The sequence below is a fragment of the Mycteria americana genome, chromosome 3 (assembly GCF_035582795.1).
Source record: "Mycteria americana isolate JAX WOST 10 ecotype Jacksonville Zoo and Gardens chromosome 3, USCA_MyAme_1.0, whole genome shotgun sequence".
NCBI classification, from domain to species: domain Eukaryota; kingdom Metazoa; phylum Chordata; class Aves; order Ciconiiformes; family Ciconiidae; genus Mycteria; species Mycteria americana.
Window position 1 is genome coordinate 95,058,670 of NC_134367.1, and position 22,553 is coordinate 95,081,222.

General features: G+C 39.2%; 1 protein-coding gene across 2 annotated transcripts in view; it reads left to right on the forward strand.

The window, feature by feature from the left end:
* Positions 1-638: 638 nt before the first annotated feature.
* Positions 639-22,553, forward strand: part of ZFAND3 (zinc finger AN1-type containing 3) — a 149,788-nt gene continuing 127,873 nt past the window's right edge. Inside the window, exon 1 of one of the 2 annotated variants that reach the window (XM_075496197.1) lies at positions 639-1,027. In XM_075496197.1, the coding sequence (XP_075352312.1) occupies positions 957-1,027 (71 nt within the window). In that variant the 5' untranslated portion in view covers positions 639-956. The remainder of the gene's footprint in view (positions 1,028-22,553) is intronic. The other variant, XM_075496198.1, reaches the window with a different exon arrangement.

Sequence of the window (22,553 nt, forward strand, 5' to 3'; positions counted from 1 at the left end):
CCTCCCTGCCCGCAGCGGAGAGGCCTGGCACGGAAGCAAACGGAGCCCACGGGGAACGAGGCCCGGTCCACCCTCTCCCGCACCGGGGTCCCTCAGAGGCGGCCACCCGGCGAGTGCGCACAGGCTGCCCACCTCCCGACACACCGGGCTGGCAGCGACCAGCCCCGCCTCGGCGAGGCAGCTCCTGGCCGAGAGCCGGAGCCGGAGCCGGAGCCTGGGCCCCGGCAGCTCGGACAGGTCCCGACCCGGGAGGCCCTGGGCAGCGCGGGGGAGGCCCCCGGGGACCCCCTCGCCACCGACCAACTTCCGCGTCGACGGCCCTCTGCGCATGCGCGGCTAACGCCGGCACCCCCACACCCCCGGTCTTCCCTGGCTGTACCACTATGTGCCTAACGTGTGGGTAGAAGTAAAAGAGGGCGGCGGCCCCAGGTAGCTCTGCAGGCCTCAGCCCACTCAGGCCTCCTCGCAGAGAAGTTCATTCCCTTCCCGAGTCTATGGATGCCTTCCAAACTTGCTTCTCTCCTAGTTCCCACCTCCGATCTAACCCTACTCCCCCCGGGGATGGGCTATGGTATATGCCACTCCCAGCTGATCCGGTGGCTTGGCGAAACCATCCCGCTCAGGGCAGGGGGAAGCAAGGCGCCGGAGGGGGACACACACACACGCATTGTTGAGTCAGGGGCCGAGCGGCGGGGGAGGGCGGGCGCGCCCCGCTGCGACAGCGGGGTCGTCACAGGAACCGGCGGGCGGGAGGGGCCGCCGCAGAGACCTCCGTGCCGCGTCCCCGCTCCCCTGCGGGCCAGGCCGGTAGGGCGCGGCCGCCCCCCTCCCGCGCCCTCCCCTCCACCGCCTCCCCAGTGGTCGCGCCCGGCTCCAGCTGACCGGCCTGGAATCCCGGCTGGGAGCCCCGCGCCCCCCCCCCCGCCGCTGCCGCCGCCCCGCGCCCCGGCCCCGCCATGGGAGACGCCGGCAGCGAGCGCAGCAAGGCGCCCAGCCTGCCACCGCGCTGCCCCTGCGGCTTCTGGGGGTAAGCAGGGGCCGAGGGCGAGGAGGGGGCTGGGCTGGAGCCGGCCCGGCCTGGCCCGGCGCGGGGAGGGGGACGGGCGGCGAGGCGAAGGGCGAGGCGGCGGGGGGCCGCGGCCGGGCGGGGGCAGGGCCCGGGCCGGGCCTGGCGGGCGGGCCGGCCGGGGCGCCGGGCCAGGTCGTAGCCCTGGGCTCGGGCCTGTCACGGGGGCCGAGCCGGCAGCTCGCCCCGGGGCGGGGGTGGCCGCTGGCCCCTGCCGGGCGGGCCGCAGGGGGTGCCCGGTGGGGGAGAGGGGTGTCCCCCTGCCTCCCGGCGTGTGGCGGGGTGTGCCGCGGTCCCGGGGGGCCCGGGCGGGGGTGGCGGCGGCTCCTGGCTTAGAGGCAGCGGGTGACCCGGGGGGGGCAGGCGGCTGCGTTGCCCCGGGCGCGGGGGGGGCCCGGCCTGGCCGCGGGCGGTGGCCCCGCGGCCTCCCCCGCCGGTCGGGCACCTCGGCGGCGGCCTTCCCGGCAGCTCGGGGAGAAGGCCTGCTCGCTTCCCCAGACACTCAGGTTTCCCGGAGCGGCTGCCTCTCCTTTGGGGCTGCCGGGTGCGCTCCGGGGCCTGCCTTGGCCTCCTCATAGGCGCAGCTGAGTAGTGCGGGCCCCTGGCTGCCCGGCTTGGTGTCCTGGAGTGCGGTGCCTGACGCATCCCTGCCCTGCGCCCGGGAACGGGGAGCTCTCGCTGCTTTTCACGCAGGTCAGCGCAGGGCAGGATAACTAATGCAGGGAAAAGGCTAAGGGCAAAAATGTACTTCTTTCTCCACCTTATGAAGGCAGGGAGGTTCATAATAGATAAGGTCCTTGTTAGCTGTTGGCTGATCCCCTTTTAGAAGGAAGGAAGTAGGGTCATTCCTGTTTGCCAAAGGTGAAAAAAAAGTAAGCTTCTTCCTTGCTAAACTCCTCTCACCTCTAGGGTCACGTCTGCTGAAGATGTTTCCATTATTTTTATTTTTTTTTTTTTAAATCGGATGTATCATGGCAGATGGTATACTGGCAGATACACATGATCATAAAGCGCCTTTAATGTGTAACACAGAAACGTTAGTCCCTAATGTTCTTATTTATGGGAAGTTCAAAGAATATGTGACTAAACAGACTTTTGAGGGCCCACCTGAGATTTACACTTATCTGTGATTGTACCTTCTTGGGATTTATGTCATACAATTGAAGGTAGTCTGGGAGAGTGGAGGCTGAAAGAGATGCAATAAGAGTGATTTAGTGATGTCACTGTACATTTGGTTGGTTTATTGGAGTGGCAGGATTTTAAATGAAATCCCATTTTTGAGTTATGACGGAAGCCTGGACTGCAACAAATGCCATGGCCCTGCTGGGAGTGAACTTGCAAGACAGATTATAAGTATACAGTAGATTATTTTTTTAATTTTTGTTTTGTTAGGCTCCCATATTTGAGCCTGATGCTTTCTGTAATGTAGTGGAAAGCAAGTTGCTGCTATCTCTAAATGTAGTGTACTTAGTTCTGTAACATGATACTGATGTGAAAGGAGAGTTGCAGAAAGTTGGAAGTGAACTTTTTCATTGGGCTGAATCTTGGCTAGTTGAGCGTGTTGTGATAATGAGAAGAAAATCTGGTGCTTTGTGTTCAAGGATCTGCTTAATGGCGACAGGAGGCTTTCAAGAAAACCCATTGCCTTTAAAGCCACTACTTTTTTTTTTTTAACATACGTTTCCCTTGCACAAGCAGCTATTCAAATGGTATTTTTTTGTCCCCCCTCCTCCCGTGTCATCCATGCAGTAGTGTTTCTTGTAAGATATTTTTGAAAGACAGCATTGTGAAAAAAAGCTCACTGTCTCCACCAATACAGTGAAGAAATTAATCTGTTTTTCAGTTTCTTTAAGTGTCTGCCAGGTACATTTCAATACACAGTGGCAAACTACATATCTATTTTTTTCACTTAAAAAAAACAAACAAAACCCCGCAAAAACCGGAACTGTGCTGCCAGCTTCCAGAGTTTGGTGGTTTGTTGTACTTCTCAGTCCTGAAGAAACTTAAGTGTCGTCTTGTCCTTATTTACCTAGGCCTTGCTAGTGCTTGAAAAGATCGGCTGCTAAATCTGTGTAGACATGCCCTTCTAGTGAAGTTGCATTGGCAGGAGTACTTAAGGGGTCACAGTTTTATACCAGCTTTCTGAAGAAAGTAAATCATGATAGCAAAAAGACTTATGCACCTGAAGTTGAATTCTGCTGCTCTACGTGTCAGCTAGGGTTGTTACCAGCAACATGTCTTAAGACAGAGTCTTATCTGTGACTTTCATGTCACTTTTATATGTCTGTCAAGTCACGTTTTGGAATAACAGGGCCATATTTGCCCTTTATCTGCAGGACATTCGAGGCTATGAAAAGTTCTGAAACTTGTAATTTAATGTAGTAATTTCCATGAAATTTGTAAATAAAGAAATGTAGAGAAATAGTATTGCTTTATGTTTCCTGGTCCCCATCAGTCCAGTGGTTGAGAATCCTTTCATGGTTGTTCTTGAGTGAGCCTGAACCATGTAGGTAGCAGAATAATTCAGTGTCAATGGGTCAAACATTAGGGTCTAGATTTTGTCAAGTATAAAATATAGTGATTTTTTTTTTTTTTGATTGATTTTATGTAATGCTTAGCCAGGACTGTTTGCAGTAAGATGCATGCTTTCTGCAGTAATCCACAAAGATAGGAAACATTAAGGAAAATACTGAAAGAAGCATTAAAATTGAAGTAAGCTGTGGGTCTCTCGCCTAAAACTTGCCTATTGGTGAACAGTGATAGAAGTAGCTCCTGAGGTGCATGTTGGTAGTGGTGGCATGCAAAGAGATTACAGGAGAAGACTAGTATGTATTATTGCATCGAAGTTGGAGGGGTTCTTCTTTTAAAATGCTTGGTTTTATATTAGAAATTCAGATCCTGTAGGTTTCAGGACTCTCTAGTGACTGGAAAACTACTAAACTCTTGATGTTTCAAGATCTAAGAGACTGAAAAATGAACAGCTGAAAGAAGGGACTTGAGTGAGACTGTTCAGAACTTCTGAAACATCTGCCTAAGGTCAGCGGCAATGTTTGCTTACTTTTTGTTGAAGATCACGGAATCCATCCTTAAATCTCCTGCAGACTTGCCCTTCTTTTTAGAATGTTCAGTCTGTCATTTCTGCTCAAGTAAAGTTCAAGTGGAGCACTGAGATGATATTTGTATTTTATCTGGGTAACCAAAATTATTTTGTAATCTCAATTGTGAAACCTCATCTGTATTAATGTTAATTATGAAAAATTCACACAACTTCTTGTTTGGAAATATTTTGCTCCCCTTTCTTCCTGTTTCTATATCTTAAACTTCAGTCAGTTGCAACTATCTTGCTTCTTATTGGAATAGTCTTAGTGTACAAAGGTTGGAAAGGGTGCAGTATGCAAGTTGTTATTTTAGGTTACTTCATCTAGAGTTTATGCTGTGCTTAATGTCTCATTCTTATGATCTGGAAAAATTATTTCTTCTCGTCCTGATTAACAGACCATGTAATGTTGGGGTTTTTTCTTAGATTAGTGGATTTCAGAAACCTGTTTCACTTTATGGCATATATAAACATCTTCAACTCTAAGTTAATAAATACATTAAAATATTAGTATATGTATATATGCCAGTTAAACCATTTTGTTGATTAGAGATGAGGCATGATCCTTTAATGAACTACATGTTGGCAGTTCCCCATTAGCTTTTAAAGGACTCCATGAAGGTTTCCCTTGTGTATAGCTCATCAAAGGGCTGGGGCTTTTACTATTAAACGGTTATATGCATAGATGAGACTTGTAAGCTAAAATACTCCTTGGCTGGTAGAAGCATACTCCTTCACAGTATATCTCAGAGAGGGTAATACTTTTACAGTTCTCTTTGTACTGTAGGGACTGCTGCTTATTTTTCTTATGGTCCAGACTGATACCATACCATTGCATTCAGTGCCTTAGAACCAGAAAGAAGGAAATATGTTAATGGACGTAAAACAAATGAATTCCATTCTTGAAATGGTGGCAGCCAGCAGGAAGTTGATTGAAAACACAGTATGATTAGTTTCATCTCATCTTATTTCTGGCAACTATAAGGTACCGTAGTCAGCTAAAACTGATGGCAATATTGTTTGAGAACATGCCAGCAGGGGTTTTGCAGGATGTTACCATTTGTTCTGCCTTTCTCTGACACTGCATGCATCATATGTGTGATGAGACATTGTGCCCCAAGCATTCTGTGCAGGCCCAATCCAGAGTTTATTTCTGAGTCTGGATTTTCCAGTCACTTATGTATCATCAGGTCCCTGCCATGCCAATCTGGCTCTTTTCTCAATTTTGTTTACTAAAATTAAACATTTGATCAAATGGTGAATCATTTAACATAAGCATGATTAGTTTGTGACTGTATATCACCAAAGCTTGCTTTTAGCTTCTAAACAAATAATGACTCTCTCTCTATATATATATGCCATTAAGAAGCCTCTTCTCTGGCTGGTCTTTTCCTTTCTTTTTTTTGGTGATCACAGCTGCTCATTTCATATGAACTCTCAGTGACTGTCCTTTTAATAAATACTTTATAATGTCATAGGTTGTGTAGGTCATCGTGAATGCATAATGCCTTCATAAACCTGATTTTGCTTTAACCACTGTTGAAACCTCACATAGGTGTTCCTCAATGAGGCTTGAGTAAACTGTTGAAATACGTACTTTTCCCTCTGAGAATTAGTTTTTACTGGGCTTGTATCATGCAGTTCCTTAGCCAGGCTTTCACTTACTGGAGCTTTGGATCAGCAAGGAATTTGTCAGTTTATGCAAGACAACGTATGTGCTACCAAATAGGTTACTGTTTATTAGACCTCAGTATTAACTGAGGTCTTTGAGTGAATAGTGAGCAGTGAGGATCAAATAAGGTGCTTTGGGATAGCTGTGTGTGGGTAGTGCTGTGTGTGGGACAGGGTTTCTCTGCAGTTATTGATGATCAGAAATGTTAGTTCTTCCCTCTAAAGTATAAATTGATTTAAATCAATAAGTTAATGACACTTCTGTTTTGGGAAGGCTAATTCTTACTACCTTGTACAAGACTTAAACCATTTTTTTGTAAGATAAAAGCTTGTTTGCTTTTATTTATTACAAACATTTATAGGCCATCTATCACAGGAAACTGTAGTTGGTTGGAATCAAGTAATTAATTAATTTGCCTGCTGTGGTCCTTGTACTCTGTTTTGGTCTCAGGTTAAGACTAAAAATACTTGAATGTTTTTTTTTTTTGTTATGCAGGAACTTATTTAATACTCTGTCAAATCCTTGGGTAAAAGAACTTGAAGCAGTTTGTAGTTAAAGCCATTGTCAACTGATGTAACTCATCTACTGGTGCGTTACACAAATGGAAGTGACAATTATTTAACTGACAGAAACAAAGAGTCTCATGAGGAATTGATTTATTTACAAGTTTTCCTAGGAAGTTCTACAGAGGATGATAACAGGCATTGGAGAGACACTGAAATTCTTTGCTTGGATTTTAATCTTAGAAGACATTGAAACTATGAGACGTAGAAGCTTCTATCTGAGGGGGGGGAATTGAACTTTGTCATGTTCCCTGCTTGAATAAGAATATGCAGAATAAAGAATGATAAATTGTGAGGTTCTTGCGATTTCCTTCAGTCATAATACAACTGGACGAGCATCTCAAGTCAAAAGATATAATTTTTTTTCACTTTTTTTATACAGTGGGCAATTACCTCTTGCAACCATGTTGCAAGGTACCATATTTTGGATCAGGGCTAAGTTTTCTATTTGCCGTAGAAGCTTACCTTTAGGAATAGGGGTTATTTGCACTCATAGTAAAAGCAGATGAACTGGATTTAATACTTTAACTGTAATAAGCTCTTTTCTAGGAATGTGAAAACAATGCTTTCTTTTGCAGTACTTAATAGAATAGACAAAACAGAAAGGAGATTTTTGTTATTTAATGAAAAACAGCTGTTCTGGATCAGACCAAAGATGCATCCAGCCCTGTTTCTGATTTGTGTGGTAAGTGATGCCGAGGCAATAAGCATAAGGACAGAGCAAGCATGCAGTGATGCTTATCTTGGTATACCTCCTTTGCTTTTGGCAGTCTGACATAAGGTCGTCCTCTGTTTTATAGATTTATGGCTTGGTAGGTCTTACCTATTTTTTTATGAATTTGCATAATGACTTGGTGAATCCATATGTACTCTTGACCGTCACAACATCCTGCAGCAAGTAGTTCCATAATTTAACCATTCTCTCTATGAAAAAAAAAAAGTAATTTATTTTGTTTCCTTTAATCTTCCTGTGTGATAATTCTAAGGAGTGAATAAATTCAAACAGCTGGTGTATGAGGGTGTTTCATTTAAGAAGATCCAAAAATAGGCCTGCTTGATTAAAAATGTCTGTTCACTTCTTCAGTTCACTTCTTCAGTGAAGCCAGAATTTGAGAAAACAAACACTTGCTTAAACCATGAATTTATTCAAAGTCTATATAAAGTGTTTTAGAAATATTTTCTAATTGTAGACGGATGCAGTGCTAATTATAGACAGATGTATCCAGCACCTTTTAATCTAACCGTAACTTCCTCGTCGGTTGGAATGAAATTCAGTGTCATAGCTGCTGCTCCTACAAGTGGAACGAACAAGGAAGAAGTAGATTGTGTGCTGCTTTTTGAAGCTTGGAGGAGTTAAAAGTTCCTGTGTCTAGGTCACCTCCCAGGTTCCTTTCTGTCTTCCTGTCAGTCAGTATCTTCTTCATGTCTTTTGTAAACTGTGATTAGTCGAAGATAATGTGATTTGGGCAGTGCTAATGATTATTCCACAGTTAGTGCTATGAAATATCTGTCTTAATGCTAATTAGTAAAATATTCAACTGTTGTATGGTAGCATAGATACATTGTATTTTGTATATTGTTTCATTTTATTGAACATGCTTTGGGTTCTCAAAAGTTTCTAATGGTAAGTCCAGTCTGTTAGAGGGTTATAATATAGGTATCAGTTTTAAGGAAATACTGCTGCTGGTTTTAATTGCATAAATTTTAACCACTTCAACATCCAACTTCCACAGAAGTGGTACTGTTGTTGCTGCATGTTGGGCTTGGATAGCTGTTGAAGTCTCGAATAGGTGGAAGCATCATGATCCAGTATTTCCTTTAAGGTGTTTAAATCAGTGATACAAAGCATTGACTTGAGAGAATGATCCTTGATGGATACATTCATTGGAGATGTTTGGTTTTGACTTGAATATTTTCACTAACATGCTATGCCAATAATTACTGGATTTTAAAATTATTTTAAATTACAAGTTTGTGCATATAAATAGATACAGGCTTCTTTAGAGGCAGTTGGTAGGAATGATGAATGTGATATATTTTCTCAGCAAAATATTGCTTATATTCTTTGAAGTTTAAAATGTTACTGTGCTCCTGTATCTCCTCAAACAGGCAACCTTGACTAACTTTGTATCTTAAAGTGTTATCACAAATGCCTTGTGAAAGTTTTTGGACAGTATTTCATCTTGATTATGTTGAAACCCTTATTTGGATCTCAGAGGTAAACTTTATATTCAGTTTAGGCAGGTAAATTACATTGATCTGTTCCCCCTTTTTTTCCTCTCCTCTTTTGCTCAAATGGCAAAAATCCTTCCTGTCTATTCAGTATAGGCAGGGCTCATTAGCATGGAGTCCCTTCTCTGGTTTTGGAAGAAGAATTAAAAATCAAGCAATAGCTGCAGCATGAATTGACTTCTCTAGACATCAGATTTGTGAAGGAACTTCACAAATCAGTCAGAGTAGTTGCAGATATTAGAAAGGCATCTTCTCAGGACACTGAGAAGGTCACATAAGAAGATACTGTTGAGGACACTATATGCAGCAGAATGATTCTGAAAAACACTTCTGAAAATGAAACCTTTGTGTGGATGACCACGATCAATGGTTTCAGACCATAGAGATGATGTTAACATACAGTAGAAGTGGGTTGGTATTTTTAGGTTCTGCAAAAACGCCTATCCATTATCTCCTAATTTAAGATTTTGATGTAACAGTTTTGTGTTTGTTTTTTTGTTTGTTTTTATAATAGGGATGGATCTTTTATTTGAGTTGGTGAGAATGTTATATGCTTAAGGAGTGTGGGGTTTAAACTTAATTTTTATTTTTTTTTAACACATTTTTTGAAATCTTTTAACTTGGGAGTCAGACAGTGTATTGTAATACATAGCTCCATTCACCCTAAATTATTCTTTATCTGAACTCAGGAAAATGTATTAATTGAAGAGTTACAGTATTCCATGAGTTGGAGAAGGAAATCATTTGCAGTTGTGTGTTCAATTTCTCTGTTAATAGTGTCTGAGTAGTAACATTGTGGTAAGTGCAGTAGTTGCCTGTACAGAGAAGTTGTATCAGGAAATTGTTGATGGATTTTTACATTTAATCTGTTCTCTGGGGTCTTCCCTGCAGCAGGGACTGCTGCCCTACGTTATTTATGAAAGAATTGTAGGTATCCTGTTCACTTCCCGCTGTTTAATCTGGCTGCCATATGCATGCTCTGAGCTTGAAGAATGTAGGTCAATGGGAGGAAGATAAATTTCAGTTTCTAAATGTTGTAGCATTTTTATTAGTGGTTTAAGGGAATTTATTTTTAAAATTACTTTCATTGGCATTATGTCCTTTAATAAATATACTTTGGCTAGTGCTGGATTTCCAATGTTTATTTTGTGTAAATTAAAGAGAGTAACTGGAAGTAATGAAAAATTTTGAAGGGAGATAAAAATTGGTTTTCCTAAAATAATTTTAATAAGCAGTCAGACAAACTGAGAGAAAAGGAGATTGTTTGAAGATTACTCTCTTTAGTTTCTCTCTTTAGTCTATGTAGTATCTGATGCTGGGCGAGTTGTTTAATTTGAGGGTCTGTTAACTTCTGCTTGTGTGAATGTAGAATTCCTATTCAATTCCTAAGCACCTAAGGAACGGGGAGAAGAAGGGAGTGCAATACTAGATTGGAAGAAGTGTTTTTTTTTAAAAAAAAAAAAGCAGGTTGGTTCCATGATAACCTCCTAATTGTGCACTTAGAAAAGCAGAATCCAAAGTCGTGTCCTCATTGACTTAATTGCTAAAACATAACCGGCCTTCACAATATGACTGTTACTGAGATCAGCCCTGTCGCCATAACAGCAGCATTTTGATCTCTAATTGTACGTTGGTTAGAGGTGTCTCAGAGGAAGTTGCATGTATAAAGTAGGGAAAATGCTGTCATTTAGCAAGAGTCCCTCAGTATTGGAAATTCTACTGTTGTTCTAACTGTTGATTAGATGCTATTTTGGTCCAAGCTAATGTCAATATTAAGGAGTCTAGCTTTTTGATAAATACGTTATCTCTTTGAAATTTTAACAGGTGTCCAATTTTACTCAATGAAATGCATTGTTAGCTGGAGAAAAGTGAATCCTAAGTCAGGCATTGTTGACACCAGTTTGCAAGAAGAGGCATTAGTGTCAAATGCAGTAATGCTTCTTCATTGTTTAAGGTCCTAGTGTTACTTTTTTTTAGTAATCTCCTTCAGTGAACTAATGAACAATAATGTTTCTAAAATTGTCCGTATGTTAAAAAATGTTTGCTTATTCACGTAGGTAGGTTTCAAGTGTTCCCCTGAATTGTTAACATGTTAATCATTTTAAAATCTGATAATTTCTATTTTTAGAATCAACTTTTGACTGTGTACTTCTGTACAGTGAAGTACAGGGTGAGTGAAAGCATTTTTAACATTGTATGTTTCCATAATAAAGGTTCTCTCCAATTTTATTTTGTAAGCATGTTAGTGTAATTATTCAGTTTTTTATAGAAAAAAAAATTATATGGAAAGCATCTCAATTTGATTTTTAAAAATGCTCAAAATTTTAGAAGATTTAAAATTCAGTAGTTCTTTGAAGCAGTTGAAATCTTGGGATTTTTTTATTTTTATACAGATGTGTGGATGAACAGTCAGCTGTGCTGTAACTGATAAAGGGCTTTCAGGATTAATCCATGTATACTCAGTAACTTCTCTAGGTGTTAACTCATTTTTGAGCTTTCAAAAGAAAGCAATTGACAATAGTATTTGAACATTTCAAATACCTTTTCTTGGCACTGAGGCTTTGTGATTAATACTTCATTGCAAAGTAATTTAAATTTAACTTGCTTGGAAATAATGATTACCTTAAGATGGAGCAAATTGATTCCTCATTTGATTTGAGGAAGTGGACTAACTGCTGCTTGGAACTCCTGGTGTTGCCAAATACGTGGAGTGTTTGTGATACTTCTAACATGCTTATTTTAGAGTCTATTTCTTTTCCAGAATTAGTTAGATGTTAGAAATGCAAGTGTTGAATTCCATTTCTTCTCTATATATTCTTCTTTTGTCTGTAGTTTGTTAGCAATTGGCTTTATTTTGGACGCTGGGCATGTTCCTGTTTTAGCTTTCTGCTTGGGTACTGTGATTCCAAATATATAGATGTTGTTCCTCTAATGCTCTTTTTTTTTTTTTTTTTTTTGGATACATCTTACATTTATTACAAGAGTTTAGAGATTATAAACCCATAAAGATAAGGATAGTAGAATGTTCCTTTTTTTTTTTTTAATAAAAGTCCCCTTCTTGGCATTTAAGTTTCAAAAGGATTTTTTATTATTTCTGCCACTGATGCAGTGTGTGACAGTTGGTCCGTGCTTTTCCCTTTGCATGTTTTCCTTCATTAGTGAATCATATATCACTCTTCATTTAATTCCACAGTGCTTTAGGAGCCTTGAATGAAAGACTTGGTAGCAAGGAGTATTTACAGCTTCTCTGGCTCTGTCCTTCAGAGAGAGGTGTTTGTTTTAAATCAGAACTTGCTCCAGGACAATATTGACCCATTGACATGTTGTTTCCAAGGATGTTCATGTAGAAGGAAGTGTTTGTGGTGGGTGGAGGAAGTCTCTTTCAATCAGAGGAGTTACTATGCAATTAGAAGAGCAAGAACCGCCTGTGTTACACATCTGCAAGTCTCAGGTGGTTTTGCAGCACTCTCTTGATGAAGATAGGACCCCATTATTATCCATTATTCTGTGATGCAGTCTCTCCTTTGACTATTAATGTTCTCATGTGACTAATTCAGGAAAGACCAGAAATCTTTCTGGTGAATAATTAACACTTCCTGTCCTGCTGAAGTGGCTTGTAAAGACAGATTCAAAAGGTAAAAGAAAAACACAGTTATGTATATCCTTATGTAGTAAACTAAACTGATGTGTTACATCATTCTTTCAAAATAAACTAAAATACTAGAAATTCCATCACTTACTGGCATAATGAGAACTCTAGCATTACAGGTTAGAATTCAGTTGCCTGAGCTGACACGTCTTCTGAAGTGCTTCTGAAATTCAGATAACTGAAACTACTGGTGCTCTTGAAACTGCTGTAATTGGAAACCCAAACTAAACAGAACTAGATCAGGGCTTTGAGAAACTTAAGCCTATAGCTTTCAGAGGTTGCTATAATTTTCAGTTTCTTTTTTTTTTTTTTTGTTTCTTCAGGTCGGGTTCCCAGCACATTGCTAGATGCCGTTCAGACGGGAAGTGATTTAGCTGCTTTCTTATTAGCATTCTTTCTGTCCTTGTTATTTCAGTTTGCTGATTTAGTAGTGGGCTTCTGACTTCTATTAGCAACATGTTTGTTGCAAACTTTAATACAGAAGTGCTTTTAAGTAGTCTTTATGTTGTGGTTGGAAATGTTGAAATTGTGTGTGCGTTTTAATTTTTTTATAAAAAATGTATATATATGTGTGTGTATATATGTATAAACATATATACACACCCCCCCCTTTAATTTCTTTGCAACTTTTGATACAGAATTATAAAAACTGAAATGGCTTCTTCTGCAGCACTCATATAGATGGACTGTGTAGCTACTGACTTACTGTAGCACAGAAGAATGCTCATATGTGTTTATCAATTTTCAGAATGAAAACAGCTGTAAAAGAAATGTTTTCTGTTTGAACACAACATTGACTATTCTAGTAGTATTTTTCCTGGTATGAATGTAATAAAAATAAAATTAGACATGATCTTTATTTTTTTCAAAATTATTTTTTGAGGACTACTTAAGGCCACTCAACCAATAAATACTTTAGTCAATTTATGGTCCAAATGGATTTGCACTTATTTTGAGGTTGTATACTCCAAAGGCTTATATTCTTCGGGTGTCTGTGAAGGCAGTTAGAGAAGGGGGTAAGGGAAATGGTAAGATGATCCTCATCTTGGGATTTGTTATTAGCTGGTTAATCAACAGCGTTCCCTTTCTTCTGCTTAGCTTTCTTGTCCATCATCATCTATACAGGACAAATTCTGAAGTTAGATGTTACATTTTTAGTAGCACAGCTGAGTACCTAGTTTGGAAGAAATAGACCAGCTTTTGGAGACACAGGCTTTTCTTCAATATATGGGGAAGCTGGTCTACTTTTTCTAAGTATATATCTAGATAATACCTCTGTGCCCAAAATCAATCTTGCCTGTGTCCTTAGGTCATTATGGCTGCAACAAAACTCCTAATAGGACATGAAAGACAAGTGTCTTCTACCAGCTAGCTGGACAGACTGCCTGAGTTAATGTTTCTGTATGTTTGTTTTCAGCTGTTTACTTGTGGATATTGTTCAGAAACCACTGTTTCTGCTAAAATCATGTAGCATGATACGCAGCAAACACTGAATGTGGTATTATCCTTACCGCAGAAGATATAAGCTACTAGTTCAATTTGTACCGTCTAAAGATGGAGACAGATGTGTTTTAATTCGCTTTGATTCTAGTTGAATTAGGTGAGTGTAAACATTTTCTTTGACACTTTTTTTTAAAAATTCTTTTACCTGTCACTTGATTTCCCAGACTGCTGTGGTGCTTTAGTGAAAGTGGAGAGTGAGAGAAGATTGTGTGGTCTCCTTTCAGAAGGAGCCTTCCGTGAGTAAAGGATGCAGCTGAAGAAGGTGCAGAGATGTATGATTAAAAGCTTGAAGTCAAGCAGAATCATGGAAACATTAATTTTTCTTTCTTTTATTATTTTGTATTTTCTTGGAGACTAGAGTTGACTGAAGAGTTATGGGCTGACACTGCTGCTTGCTTGCTTAATTTTTAAAACTCCGTTTAACTCCTGCTTCTATTTAGGATTCAACATTAATTTGACATGGTTAATGAAGCAGTAGAGTTGCATTTTGCAGCTGCAGCCTGTCACAGTGGTTAGGTAGTTAAAACTTGCTTGTTATCCTTGTGTACTGAGAAGGTTACACATAGCTTGGATGAGAGTTCAGGATGAGGTAATGTTACGGTGCTCATTTTTATTACCTACTGTTAATGATCACTCTGTGCTTGGTTACCATGCCTTTGCCTAAGATTACCTTCAGAAATGCATAAAAAGTTGATCTAACGAAAGAACCTTTGCTGTTTGCTCTGCATGCCTGCAAATGAAATAATTAACTTGGCCCTGATTTCCCACTGTCTGAATTAGATGAAATAAATGTATTGATTGTGATTTATCCCTTCAGTCTTGATTAGTAGAGGAAAATAAGAAGTTGAGGCTTGTTCCCACATTTTCTCCATGTTATTTCAAAATAGGAAAATGATGAGGATAACATAATGGTTTCTGCAAATGCTGTGATACCCTTGTTTTTGTTCATGTAAGTAAATCTAGGCTGCCTACTTTAAACACTTAGAAAATAGTAAAAGCTACCTTGTGAAAATGACAAGTGCGAAGATTACAGTTTGCGTTTGCATTAATCTGGATCACTGAAGATGGAAAAGCCTGAATACCGGTCTGTGTAAAGGTTTCCTTCTCCTGTCACGGGATGAAGGATGTGGGATGAAGGATTGTTTTTTCACTAGATGTTTAAAACCATTGAACTTTAAAGCAAAACGTGCATGCTGAATTCTTTCTACCCTGGTAATTGAAATGCAATTGCCTGAGACCTGGGAAGTGTGCCGTGTGAAACAGGAGAAAGGCACAATACATTAAGTAGGGGGTCTCATCCCAACCTTACATCTGGCACTCTTTCTGGAAAGTGCTGTTCTCTGCTCTGTCATCCACTGAACGGCACATGCAGCAGCTCATTCCTCATGGCTAGAGGACCAGCGCTAACTTAGTGGAGAAAAGTGAGCTACCTGTACAGCTGGTCCACCCTGCCCTCTGCAGTAGTTGCAGTCTTACTTAGGGGTCTTTCAGCTGAACAGCTGTGGAATAAGAGCTCCTGATAGTGAGCTTTCAAGGCACAACATGAGAAAGGCTATCACAAATGTTTTACACTTGGGAATTAATTTAGACTGTGGCAAAACTTTGAAGGAGGTGGGAAGTGGGGGGAGGGTAAAGCACATTCACATTTTGACTGTTCCTTTAGTTTCCTTGTTACCTTTTCTTCTAAGTCTTCACAAGTAGAAAAGAAAAACTAGGTATTTTTATTTTTGTCAGAGAATAAAACTTAACAGTTTTGGGTGACCTTGTTCTCTCTGTCCTCCAGCCATTAAATTTTAAATCTGCTGTACTTGCATAAAGGCTTTAGTTATAAATTTATAAGGAAACTGTCAAGCGGCTAGGCACAAAATTTGATCTATCTTGTTAATTAGGTAGACACTGCAAACTTCTCCACATACTGCTTAAAACTCTTACTCTTTAGGAAAAAACCGCACTGCTTATGTGCAATTGTATTATGACAAAGCAAGGTACATATTCTAGAATGGTAAATACCAATACTTTCTACAGTTTTACTTTAGATGTTGAGAGTAGGTAGCACATTGGAGGGTAATGTTTAAGATGTTTGAGAGATCCTGATAATTTATTTACTTAAAACAGGCTGCTAATGGACTTCATGTAGTTCAGAAGAGTAAGCTCGTGCTCGTCTTGAATTAATTGTATGAATTAACAGAACTTGCATGTTTAAAATGCAAAAGTGGACTGATGTAGATTGAGCTAGTTAAATTTGGGAGCTAGATTTGTGGGTCACTGATTAACTCAACAGATTGGTTATGTCAAAGTTGTTTCCAAACAAGACTTATTGCTGTTGATAGCACGTTTGATTATTAAGCTAAACACTTAACTAACCCCCCTGTGATTTAGCATGCATAGTGTTTACTTAGTTGCATTTCTCATTAGTTAGATGCTGAGAGGAGATGAGTTTAGCAGGTTTTATTTATGTTTTGGCAGATTATTGTATAACACTTTCTTGTACTGCTGCACTGCTAAGATTATGAAATTAATAGGAAATCCTTTTTTTTAAAAAAAAAAGCTTTCTACTTGTTTCTTTGAGCTTTACATGATTTGTTATTATTTGTAAGTGCTAGCCATGTACACCCTGCTTTGCAGAGCTGCCACAGAGAGACTGAAATATAAGATAAATATATTTTTCATTAAAACTTCAATTTTACTAAACATAAATTTGGAACAGCAATCATTTGTACTTTTAGAGATACAAAGAGCCCCCTAAACTGGAAAAATAATTTATCAAGTTGACATTATGTGAAATTGTCAACTGTTAATAAATCAGAGTGTTCCACACTAGAATAGTTCAAAATCCTAAAATGGAATTGCTTCCCAAAGTAATTGGGTAAAAGAAGAGAAGTGTGATGCAACATAGCCCAGGAAATACCTGAGGTTAGTAGAGGTACAAATGAGTTCAGCTACAACAGTGTAGTTATAAAATTGGGGAAAATGCATGGGAGATTGAAAACCAAGTTGTTATCTTACTGCAAACATAAAGGGAGATTTATGAATGGAAGGTGTGTATGGGGAATGCTGAATGCTCTCCACTGGGTATGTCACCTACTACTAACGGGAGCAAAATCTGAATGGTGACTGGGTGAGAGCAGAGCGCAGGGTTGCTCGTACAGTGTAGAACCCATGGATAGTCATTTGAATTAAATTCCAGAGGAAGTGCAGAACAGCTTTTTATTGCAGTTTATTGCAGTGGATGGGTACTATCAAACTCTGGCTTTGGGGGACAAACAGTAAGAAAGGACTCAACCTTTATTTTACCTCTCATATGTCATTAAGAGGAGTGAGGATGATGCTGGAATGCATAAGGCTGAAAGAGATTTGTGAGAAAAAAAGCTAAAACTTGTTTCTACACCTTGGAGCATGAAAATGAAAAAAAAAAAGTTATATTGATAGAGATCATGAATCGATGGACATTTGCAATCTAGAGAGTATTAAAGTCTCAGATTGCTGGGTTTCTCTTGTTGAGATTGCTTAGCCTTTTTGTACGCTTTCAAATATTGAAAAGCTTAAGACTGAAATAAACCCACCTGAATTCTGATCATGTAACATAGGGTCTAGTGTATTTTTTTCATTGTGAAAGTTGAGTTTTGATTTATTTACTGGGAGGACCTGGTTAGAGAAGCCCTGAAAGTAACATGATCAGGTTAAAACCAAAAAGAACTCTTTATCTTTCATGGGTAACAAGGCAAACATAGTTCTTGTAACTGAGTGTCCTTCACTGAAAGTCCAAATATAATAAATGATTTCAAAGCATCTAAATGACTTGTGTGGCAAATCCCATTGACACTCAGGAGCCTTTGAAAATGTTATGCTACCATCCATACTTAAGTAATGTGATCAAACAGTGGTTGTAGTAGGACTGAATCCAAAGCCAAAAATGCTGTGAATATCTTAGTGGGGTGATTTAGTTCAGTATCAGAGTCAGCAATTGATAGGCTTGTGCATGACTTCACTTAAGTGCATTTAAAATGTAGTTGTGTAGCCCTTTTCTTTTATAAAGCATGTATACGTTTAATGTTGCAGCAGTTTTTAACAACTTTGAAATGAGTTACATGTTGGAATAAATAATGTAGTTTTACATTCTAATGTTTTCCCCAAATGGCAGGATAACAGAGCAAAAACTGTTGTATATTTCATCCATAGTTCGCATTCAGTCTTGTAGTAAAATTTGAGAACGTTCAAATGAAGGAATGCCATGAAACAGGATAACTAGTCATAGCTCTGTCCATAGTTTGCACATGTGAAAATAAGTAATAAATACATGGTGACTTATTAGTATTTTGAATATCAATATGAAATGTGTTTCTATGGCTGTGGACAGAAATGTAGTTATTTTCATCATAGATGTACAATAATTATTTAATTTCACAAGGCAGTATTTTTTAGACTTCTTGCTGGTTACTGTCTTGTGTGTTTAATTACTGGCAGAAATAATCTTGTGTATTTAAAAAAAATATATATTTTCCCAGTTAGTAAGATGCATCACTCCACAGTAATTTTTTATCATTTCTGCTCACAAACTGTTTTGGGAGAAATATGTTCTCAGCATTATGTTTACATGGTATTTATGACTATTTCTTTGACAGACTCTGTAGCAGTATACCTAATTTTGGTGACCTATTTCCAAACAGTTTTGAGTTGGAAATGACTTCGAGTATTTGTTGTGCTTCAAAAAGATATAGTAATTTTTCTCTGTAAAAGTTGCAGATTTGTTGCATGAGTATGTTTAGAGCCTGCAAAATGGTCTACAAGTTTGATGGAAAAATTTGGAAATCCTAAATTTAATAGGTCTGTTCTCCTGTTGCATTTTAACTCCTGTACAAGTTTCTCTGCAGCCTCATTGTGCAATATGTTTAAGTATCTCATGGAAACTTTCTCCTATCCTTAGCCCCTTTCCTTGTGCCTTAGACTGCCTACTGTAACAGTGTGTGGGGAGCCCTGGTAGCAACAGGGTTTTTCCAGAATAGGGCAATCAAGTAAATTGCTTGAAGTAGGGAACAAGACAGGATTACTGAACACATTGACTAGTGCAGGGGGAACAATTTAGATGATGGTAATGGAAAAAAAGGTTTTTAAAATACAACTTAAGTTCAGGTATCCTGAATCAGCAGGTTCTCAAATTCACCTACTTTCCTGTTAAATCCAGAGGAGAGGTGGCAGGGCAAAGAGGGAAGTGCAATAGCTTGTCATTAGTATGGATGGTTAACATTTGATGCTATGAACTTAAAAGTAGTTTGGAATATTTGTACTTTTACCACAAGTCTTTACCATAATAAACAGTTGATACATGAACCCAAAAAAGCCCCTTTAGTTTCAGTGAGATGTGGATGCCTGCACTGAGTAAGAAATGGTCCCTTAGTCCAGACAAGCTGTAAGCTCTAACATTCCAGGGTGTGTTGTTTGATACAGTGTATTTTCAAAAGCCTCAGTAACTGGGAAGATGAGTCAGTAATGAAGAAAATGCATTATTCTATCCACACAAATTCTGCTTTTGTAATTACATGCAATATCGATGGAATGTAAAGCTTTCATACAACATAGCTTTTATAGAGAAGGTTGATGTTTTAGAGGTGTTCTGCTTTCCCCTAACCAACCTTTGAATTATTTGAGACACTTCTATAAAATCATAGAGCTTTTTTTCGTACTGTATACTATAAATGCCAGAAATACAGCTACAGTCACTGACCTTCGGCCGTATAATGGTAAGATAAAAATTTTCAAAACCTTTGGGCCTGATATATAAAGCTTTGTACATCAGGGAAACTTCACTTAAGAGTGAAGACCAAGAGTATTAATCTGCTTAGTCCGATTCATAGGCTTTTTTTTTTTTTTAATTAAACCATGTAATACTTTTTTGTTCCAACTAAAAGTGATGACTCAGAATAAGATGTTCACCTTTAAGGAACAAAAAGCAGTACAAGGAAAGACAGATATGACAGTCTGTCCTATTGGCAGCTGAGAGGAAAGAGGCAGTTCATTCAAAAACTTTTTTTTTCTTTAGACCATTCTGTCACTATTATTGAGGAGGCTTCTGGACCTTCTAGTGTGCTCTGGGATGAACTGTTCATGGTGTATTACAGAAACAAACCCTGCCTGCATTGTGTGACCAGTTTTAGTATAGGTGTTATAAAGGAGAAATGAAAGCTACTGCAGTGTAGCTACGGTTCTCTTGCACAGTAGCAAAAATACAAAAGCGAATATAACCTTTGTTCCTCTGAAACTGCTAACAGTGATGGTTGTATTGCTGTAGCTGGTGGGTAAGCTGTGATAGGTGAATTTGTTAAATGCAAGCTAGAATTGTATTTGTGTCTTGAAGCTTTAGGGAAGTGTTGGTACTGATTTGCAACTAGTAAGAAAATGTGATTTTAATAGCAAAAGTAGTGTGAAATTGTTGGGGAAATGGGAGGATTTGCGTTTCTTTTTCCTTTGTTTTCTTTTTTCCCCAGAAAGAGTATTGTAACAGGGAAGAACTTGTTTTATGGTGTTAAGGCATTTAATTTCAAATGTGAGGGTTTAAAGAACCATGTGGTTCTCGAGTATGTTTAGAAAGTTGTCCAGAGAAAATGACTATTAAGCAATATATCTTTGTATTATTTTGTACTCTTATGTTACTAAAACCAAGAGCTGACTCCATGAGCTTGACCGTTGCAGTGTGGTGTCTCTTGTACCATTTCTAGTCAGTTTGGGGTTTCCAGAGAGCATGTTTCACAAGCCATAAATTGATGATACTAACAGTATCCTTATATTCTATAAATATAGGTATATATATTAGATATATCACTTATATTGAAGCCATGGGCCTTAGTACTTTCTTATTAACTCAAACATTTAATCTGTATAGTTGACTTTAGCAAAGAAGCTGTGTTATCTTTTTTTAAACTTTAGGATATAGGAAAACAAAATTTGGTCATTTCTTGTGTGATGCATAGAAAATTAAAAGCTTTATCAGTGTTTAGCAATTCTGATAATTCTAATTCTCAGATGACTCACAAATTAGATTTTGAAGAAAATTTAATCCTGAAGTCTGAAGCTTCAGCCAGTTGAAAAGTCTTAGGTCTTCACTTATCTTTTTAAAAAGGGACTGCTAAAAGGAAGAGTCTCTTTTGCCTTTTTTTTTTCCTCTTGTTGTTTTAACCTTTATAGAGACACTTAAAGGCTTTGAAATTTGTTTTATCAATAGAGCTGTTGGGAATGTCAAACCACGTCTTTGCTTCTGTTGAATTTAATAAAGTCTCAAGAGCAGAAGTGGGAGCTCTTACAAACCTTTACTGAGGGAGCAGGAAGTGAGTTGAAATATATGGTATTGTTCACTTTAGCATTGCTCAAGCAAGCATTTTGTGAATGCCTCTCTTATTCTATTTAAAGAGATGAAATATTTGTGTTTGATTTCCTGGATTTTTTTTTTTTTTTGGTCATAATACCTCCCAGTGTGTTCATTCTCCCACCTTCTGATTTGGTAGTTCTTATACTGAAAAGAAAGGCAGGAAAAAATAGCCCAGAATTCTTGTAATGTAGTGTAAAAAGGAGGCAAACAAATACGTTTTTGTGTAGCTTACTCATATTTTCTTTTATTTACTGGAGAAATTTTCTGGCTTATTTTGCGTACATCATACTGAATCCTGTAATAAGATACGTTATAAGATTTATCCTGTTTCTCTTAATACAGTATTCAGCATTTCCCCTTCTATGAATAATGTACAAGACCACCACATCAATAAATGTATTTGGTTGCTATGTACTACTGATAGGCTCTTAATAGTACAGCCCAATTTTTGTGAGTAGTATTTGTTCCCTATAGATTTATTCGCAGACATTGCAGGCTGGATTATCATATAGTAGTGCCCACTGCAGATGGCATTCAATGCAGCCTTGCAATACAAATGTAGGCAGGCTGTGATTTAACTTGGATTTTGCAGAGCTGAGGGGTGATCTTCTGAACTTGGTCTAAGTCCTGTTGTGACTCATCCATTGGTACTGAAGTGTGGTAACCTGTTTCTGTAATACATTTCCTTTTATGCAGTGAATTCGCATTAGTGTTTCTAGTGGTTCAGCTGATTCAGTGTTTACAACAGCAGGAACCCTTGTGTGCTGATAGTTTGAGTTATAAAATGTTTCACAGATGTTAGACTACCTGGAGAATTATAAATGTTCAGTGCAAACTGGCAGAGACGGTCAGAGTGCAGATTTTGTAACACAGCAGAAAGGCAGTATGCTAACTTCTGTCCTGTGTGGGTACTTTTCTGTGATGCCTCGTCATCTTAGGGGTCGCGGGTACCACCTGTTAGGTGGTTATACCTATGGTATATTTGAAAGTATATAGGGTCATCATAGTTTTTATTGAATAAACAGTCAATTTAATTTTCTGACTTTGGCTGTGTGTGAAAGCCAAGGGGAAGTGAGCACCACCTAATATAGGATGAGCAGTCTCTCCCTGACTTCCTTTGGTATTTTTGTATTGCCATGTGTGATTTTTTTTTTTTTTTTGAGTTCTGCAGACTTTTTAAGCCAAGAGCTAAACTGAGATTTGGAATCCTCTCTGGATTCCACGTTCCAAAAGGCCACATTCTCTGAGAAGGTGAATTAGACACTGGAACAATTTGCCAGTTCTTCATAGGATGTGCTTGAGAAAAGATAGGTGGAATATTTACTATTAAATAACCTCCTGCATTAGTGGAGAACACTGTGGGACACAGCTGGTCTTTCTTAGAAACTCTTTCAGAAACCCATACCTAGCT